The sequence below is a fragment of the Anguilla anguilla genome, chromosome 3 (genome assembly GCF_013347855.1).
Source record: "Anguilla anguilla isolate fAngAng1 chromosome 3, fAngAng1.pri, whole genome shotgun sequence".
Taxonomy (NCBI): domain Eukaryota; kingdom Metazoa; phylum Chordata; class Actinopteri; order Anguilliformes; family Anguillidae; genus Anguilla; species Anguilla anguilla.
Window position 1 is genome coordinate 7,316,569 of NC_049203.1, and position 6,970 is coordinate 7,323,538.

Here is a 6,970-nt window from a genome sequence, read left to right on the forward strand (position 1 = left end):
AACTGCTCTGAAATTAAAGAGGCGAAAAGTATGTACGTAACGACACTAAGCAAAGAACGTAACTACGTCGCTGAATAAGAAACTGAAAGTGACGTGAACGTTACCACCGTCAGGTTAGTTCGGTCTGGTGAACGGAAGCATGGCGGTAATTGCTAGCAGACGGTCACCTACAAGATTACTGACCTCAGTGAGAGCCGTCCTTTCAGGGGCATTTCGACAACACAGCAGTCTGACAAGTATGTTAACTGTTGTGAGGTTGCATGCAATAGCTTATTTCTGAGTTGTCTAACAAACATGTTATATCATATATGTTATCCTAGCCGGGCTACTAAGCTAGCTAGCAGACTCCTGCGGCTACTTACTGCAAAATAACTAATGCTAGTTTCCGCTGTTGTACTCGGTTGGTTTGTGGCGATAACGGTAACTAGATATTGCAATAAATATGCGGACGCGGTAATCTGTTATATATTTTAAAGTTTCACTTGAAATTAGCCGGTACCAAAAGTATTACGAGCACAAAGTCATTTTGTTGACACGTATTCTGCGTCTTGGCTGCAGCAGACCTCATAGAAAACATGGACAAGAAGGAGACGTGGGACAGGTTTTACCGGGAGAACAACGTGAAGAGGGATTTCAAGAACTTTGAATGGTTCTTCGGCTTTGACAGTGTCCAGGACTTCATCTTGCCGCTACTGCGGCCACAGCCCAGCTGCGCCACCATACGACGCGTTTTGGACCTAGGCTGCGGTACCTCGGCGCTGGGACCCGGCATCTACAAGCACTCCCAATGGCCGGTTCACGTCACGTGCGCCGACATCTCTCCAGTCGCCGTGCAGCTGTTGCAGGAACAGGCGAATAGCAAACCCATTCAACCCGGAAACCCATCCTCCAGACTGACGTTCCTAGAACTGGACTGCTGCCGGCTCCAGGCCAGGTTTGGAGAGCAGAGCTTGGACGTAATCGTCGACAAAGGCACGACTGACGCCCTGTTGCGATCAAGGGAAGGACAGCCGAAGGCGGGCTTGGTCCTGAAGCAGTGCCTTGGTGTGCTACGGCAGTCGGGGTGTCTGCTCCAGTTTTCCGACGAGGACCCTGACGCTAGGGTGCTGTGGTTGGAGAGGGAGAGTGGGCTGGTAGCAAGGGTCGGAGTGCAGGAAGTTGGGACTTTAAGAGGAGTTTGTTACTACTGCTATATGATAACCCCCTGTGCACCTTGACACCTTAATGCCCACCTTGAGCTTGGGTGCCAGATTTGCCTGTGACATGCATTTATCCAAAATGATAAGATGTAGACCTACTGAAGGGGTGAACAAACACTGTTTAATAGTCAACTATAATGGAGCACACATACAAGTCACCTAATTTAAGCAATAAAGATCTTTTGTGTTTTAAGGTCCGTGAGTACGTATTTTTGTATTTAGAGAACTTACCGAGCAAATGCCCAGTATTTAGATCAAGGGGATCAGGGGATTCCTGTCATGAGGTGTTGCTTTCTTGGTATGTTTTGTGCATGAAAATCAAAACAGGATTTCTTTCTTTACTGCAGAAAATATTTTAATGCTCATTGTTATTACATTTAGCATTTTTAAAAATCATCCTTAATGGGTACGACTCCATAAGCACAAAGAAGGAGGCTGTCAGTGGCATCTGTGAACTTCTATTAACGATCCTGGAGTCAGTTTATTGTGCTGACACTATCCTGTTAGGCCAATTTTTTTTTTTTTTTTTCATCAGAACCGCCCCTCCCCGCTCCCCTGGTGACAGTACAGCCAATTACATGCTGCCATGCAGGGCTGTTGGACATCGGAACAACCAGGATTCAATAATGCTGTTCATGAATTTGAATATTCATGATTCTCATGAAATCCAAAGGAAGTGTTTTGAGGAGGGGCAAAACTAAGGGGGGATAGCAAGGAAAGTTTTCCTGGGCAGTGGGCACTAGTGGGTCCAGGGGGCCCCTAGAGGTGGGGTGTGTATGTGTGAGTGCATGTGTGGCGGGGAAGGGGGGGGGGGGGGGGGGCAGGGGCCGGGGCAGGGGCAGGGGCGGTTGGGGTTCTTCTTTCTCATATGTTTTTCCACAAATTATTTTTAGATCCTTCCCTGGTTTCCAGAATAACAAATTGCTGATGCTGTTTGTTCAAACCTATCTCAGCGACTTCATGATAAAACTGTTGTGTGATGGACAGTTGAGGAAATCCATCCATGAATTTGAATGGATTTCAGCAGTTTAAAAAAAATAAAATAATTATGAATCACAGTTAAGATACTTGTAATTCAGTAATGGTTCCATAGATTGGTACAACACAAAACTCAGGATTTTTTTTTAACTTGGTGTTTATTTTATATTTTTATTTCAGTGGGAGTAGGCCTACAATCAGTTTGTGTGTTTAAGAATCGCAAATGATTAAGAAACATCACCTAACCAGTAGTTTCTGTTGCTCTTCTGATTCGCATTAGGAAATACTGAACTGTCAATCAAAAAGCAGTTGTGCTTTTTCCTGAACTCTCGAATTTCAGAAAAAACCATTCGCTTGTGGAAGAGCAGTCCTAAAAGTCGAGAAGCGGCAGATATATTTTGTTGTTCTAGTTTACTATATCAAAATCATATTAAAAAGAAGAAACCGTCTGAAAGAATGGATACATTCCAATGACAGAACCAGTTAAAACTTAAGTTGAACCAGTTAAAACATAAGAAAAAATTAAGTTGAGCCTTGAAGATTTAATGCTTCATTGCCTACTCTTGCATTAGGTCTTTGTCAAGTATGGCATCAAAGACGTTGGTTGTTCCCTCCAGCGGAGCGTATTTGCAGAACGCGGGCGGGAAAAAGACTTGGGGGTCGTCAATGCCGAGCAGAATGTTGAAAAAGCTGGAAATTCAAATAAAACCGCTTATTAGCCATGTACGAAATAGCAAGACATACAGACCAGCACCACAGGCTTGCTTAACTTTCTCTGTTTTTTTTTTTAAGCTCAGAAATAAGACGTAGCGAAAGCCAGTGGATGTATTCTAACCTGATGACTGACAGATACTTGTGTCTAGTGAGCTTTAATTCCTCATCTGATTTAGAGTGGCAGACCAAAGCACACACTCTCAAACTGACCTGAGCATTGTCCATCCTGTCTCCTCCTTGTGGTACATAGCGCTGACGGGAAGGCAACCGATACCAGTGAAGACGGCCATGTATGTGCCTGTGGGAGCACGGATACAGACAGACAGACAGCCAGACAGACTTGCGGTCAGACACAGAGACAGAAGCTCCGCGAAGGCTAGCGTTACTGAGGCACCCTGCCGTCCCTGTCCGTTCTCGCCGGCACCGCGCGCGTCTCCCTTACCGTTTTTCTCTGCGTCATGTCCAACCCAGGTGTTCACCAGCAGACCCTGTCCGAAAGCAGAAGCGGTGCCGACTACGACCTGTCCCATGAGTGTGGCGTCACGTGGCACCTCCATCGGCTGAAATTCCGAGCTCAGCGCCTTCTTCTTGCAGCTGAATCTCAGCCAGTCGATTTGGTACAAGACGCGCTTTTAAAAGGAAAGTTCTCGCTCTGGGATCAGTTGGTATCGCATCGACATTCTCCAGGTTGAACGCTGAACAGTTGTGTAGGTTTCACTGCACAGCGTACACTTTAAAATGTCTTGTGATTTGTTTTTTCCAGGATTACCAATGAATGTGAACATCAAAATACACTAAGCTTGCCGTGCAGTTTAAACATACAAGCAAAAAAAAATTTTTTTTTAAAACATTAGTTAATTGACAGTCAAAGAGTGGCAATTCAGTGTACTTTCTTGCAAAGAAAACACAACCACGTGTGTCTCGCTGTCTGTGTCATCAGTGTTACCTCATTGAAGAGCACCAGCAGGTCAACGGTCGTTGTTCTATTTTCGTACGTCCGCATCTGAGAGAATCGCACCTTCTGCCCCAGTGCATCGTACCTGTATTTCCCGTAAGTCGCTAAATTCCCTTTGCCATCCATCTGCACGACAAAGAGGATGAGGTTGCAGGTTTGATTCCCAACTAGGACAATGTCATTGTACCCGTCAGCAAGGCACTTAACCTGAATTTGCTTCAGTATATATCCTGCTGCATGAATGAATAATGTGTAAAAAATAATAATAATAATAAGAATAAAAATGCTGAAGTTGCTTTAGCCGCTCTGGATAAGAGCATTTGCTAAATGTCAGCAATGATGTTGTCACCATGGTTGGAATAAGTTCTGAATTTATTTCAGAATTGCTGATTTGCTGAATTGCTGAGCCAGTTCAGGTCTTGAATTTGACTGACTTTGAATATTATTCAAATTTATTAAAATTTAATCAAATGTATTCTGATTTATTTCCTGTAATTTTCATAGTGATACACTGTTTCAAATTTTACCTTACAGTATATAAATGGCTACTGTTTTCTCGGTAAGGAATGTATACTGTTGATCCACATGCCTTGTGGAGATATTTACACAGTGTGCCCATGTGCTGGGCATTGGGAAAAAAATGCACCCAAAACTTACCGAACTGAAGCTTCCAACCTGAAGAGGTGGGGAGGCTAAATTTTTGATGAGAAACAGTATTTGTTAGGTTTGAATGAGACATTTCTCTGTATGTAAAAAATATTCTCATTTTAAATCACAGCCAAAAGAGTGCCCCCCCCCCAAATACAGCACATTGTTCTGTGCATGTCATGAACACCAATGAAAGTATCCAAGCTGACCTAGTTAAATCATTAGCAACTAATAAAGCAATGCAACTTGTAACTGCATTTACAGATGACCTATTATAGACGTATCATTTTGCTGACCCCGTCTGTTCTTCCGATAAGCACATTTTCATTTCAATCAGTTTCATGGAGAAATCCCGCTGAAGGCCGGTTATTGTTACGCTGTTAAAGGATCAGTGCGTTTCTCACCGCAAGGACGAGGTTTCTGAGCCCAGCTGCTCCCAGCTAGGCAGAGACAGAGGAAAACCAGTGCGAGGGCCTGCATAGTGTCGGACAGCCGGAGACAGACCCACTCGTGAGAAGGCCAACGGTGCTCTGATGCTCCTCTCATTCAGACCCGCGCTTATATGTGCTCCAGAGCTGCAGGTTGAGCCAGATCCAGAAATCCAGTTCCAGGTTTTCCTTTTTCTTTTTTCTTTTTTTCTATACCAGTAGGTTTTTTCTCAGTTGTGCAAGAGCTCTTATTTATTGTACTGTAAATTGAGAGGTGCTAAAAGGAAGCATGCAGCGATGAACTTTACAAACTCTGGGTCAAGATCTGTGGATGATTGTGGGAGGGGTTGAAAAAATTAATGAAAAATATTCATCCACACCATTTCCAGAGACATTTTCCACTTATCAGACCAGGTTGTATACCTGGTAAAGTGGGATCCCAGAAAACATATTCACTCGTGGAGTGGCTCTGAGATGTGGAAGGTATATAAGGTTGCATATCACAACTTTTAGGCCCATACAAGCATTTGTTGCAAACGCTAGGAGAAGCTGTATGTACAGTACTTAAACTTTAAAAAAAATTTTAAGTAAGGGTTCCAAAGCCGTTCAGACAGGGGACTTCAGTTCATGTTCAGGGGCGACATAGCTCAGGAGGTAAGAGCGGTTGTCTGGCAGTCGGAGGGTTGCCGGTTCGAACCCCACCCTGGGCGTGTTGAAGTGTCCCTGAGCAAGACACCTAACCCCTAACTGCTCTGGTGAAGGAGAGGCATCAATTGTAAAGCGCTTTGGATAAAAGCGCTATATAAATGCAGTCCATTTACCATTTACCATGTTAATGTGAGAAAAGAAAACGGGGGGTGAGGTGTGTGTGCAGTCCACCCGGGCTGTTCTTGAACCGCTGCGTGGACACTGGACAGGGGTTCGATTCCCACCCTGACACCTTCTCAGCTGTGGGCCTTCTCTGTGTGTTACCCTTTCTGCTTTCTACCTGCCTGAATGAAGCAAAGAGTGCACAAGGTGAAATAGAGATGATGTGAACATGGAATATTGCTGAGTGACAAGAAAAATTACTTAAATATTATATGTATAACCAACAGAAAAGCCTGAGAAATTTTTATCTTTTTCCAGCTGAGCAAAACTGAAAATAACACATGAAGGTCAGGATGTGTGTTCATATAGAACTGTTGGTTCAGACACCTCCCCTCCTTATCTAAAGCCTCATAAGAAATGCCAACATATAAAATGTACTACAAAAAAGAAAGGCACCCTATCAATTAAAGTCGTGAGGAAAATAACATCTTAGACCGACTAGTGGAATCAGCTCAAGCAATCAACCCAAGCATTCAACCTAGTATGTTCAACAGGCTGATAACAGACACTTTGGAAACTACAGGATGCTGATACCCACATTTTTGTCCCTTATGGACTTATGTAAACACTGTTACTGTTGTGTTAACACATGCCAATTTGGTAGTGCTTCCTTTTACAGTCTCCTAAGTACAACGTATTTACTAGGTAAATATGGTAAATATATACACTGTATATATATTTATTCATTTGAAAATTAGAATTAATTATTGGGAAATTTAACCACTGGTTAAAAAGGTAAATACCAAGAAAATAAACCTTAAATACTGATAAATACCTCCACTATTACATATCAATTCAAGTGACAGCATTGCATTTATCAAAGGTTAAGTTTGGTTATAACCTGAGATAAATTGTGTACTTCCTAGGAATTTAGATAATGTTTTATATTAGAAGGTAAGTATAGTCTTATTTTTCAAGGAAGTACACAATTACACTCAACCTACAACCAACCTAAAGTATTTCAGTTATAGTTTCTCAGTATTTAACTTTTTTTTCTTCTTTTTTTTTTTACCAGTGATAATTACCCAGTTATGAGCTATTCCTACCACACATTTACCTGGTAAATACCTAGTACTTAGAGGACTGTAAAAGGAAATGTTACCAACAATTTTACAGTGAGAAAACGACCCATTAGTAAAAAATTGTGGCCCCCTTCCTCATAAGCAGTCATGTTAAAA

At 42.6% G+C, this 6,970-nt stretch overlaps 2 protein-coding genes across 3 annotated transcripts; one reads left to right on the forward strand and one right to left on the reverse strand.

Annotated features, from left to right (window-relative positions):
• Positions 1-76: 76 nt before the first annotated feature.
• Positions 77-1,394, forward strand: cskmt (citrate synthase lysine methyltransferase). 2 transcript variants are annotated; one of them, XM_035411622.1, is made up of 2 exons: positions 77-236; positions 559-1,394. In XM_035411622.1, exons 1-2 carry the CDS (start codon positions 140-142, stop codon positions 1,215-1,217), a joined length of 756 nt encoding a protein of 251 aa, XP_035267513.1. In that variant the 5' UTR covers positions 77-139; the 3' UTR covers positions 1,218-1,394. The 2 variants fall into 2 exon arrangements, with proteins under 2 accessions (XP_035267513.1, XP_035267514.1); XM_035411623.1 differs by having other exon boundaries at positions 81-236; positions 562-1,394.
• A 1,174-nt stretch (positions 1,395-2,568) lies between these two features.
• Positions 2,569-5,045, reverse strand: LOC118223972 (ependymin-like). Its single transcript, XM_035411099.1, has 6 exons — positions 4,899-5,045; positions 4,504-4,538; positions 3,838-3,972; positions 3,334-3,520; positions 3,102-3,189; positions 2,569-2,867 (listed from the first exon to the last, which is right to left on the reverse strand). Exons 1-6 carry the CDS (start codon positions 5,038-5,040, stop codon positions 2,735-2,737), a joined length of 720 nt encoding a protein of 239 aa, XP_035266990.1. The 5' UTR covers positions 5,041-5,045; the 3' UTR covers positions 2,569-2,734.
• Between the last annotated feature and the right edge of the window lie 1,925 nt (positions 5,046-6,970).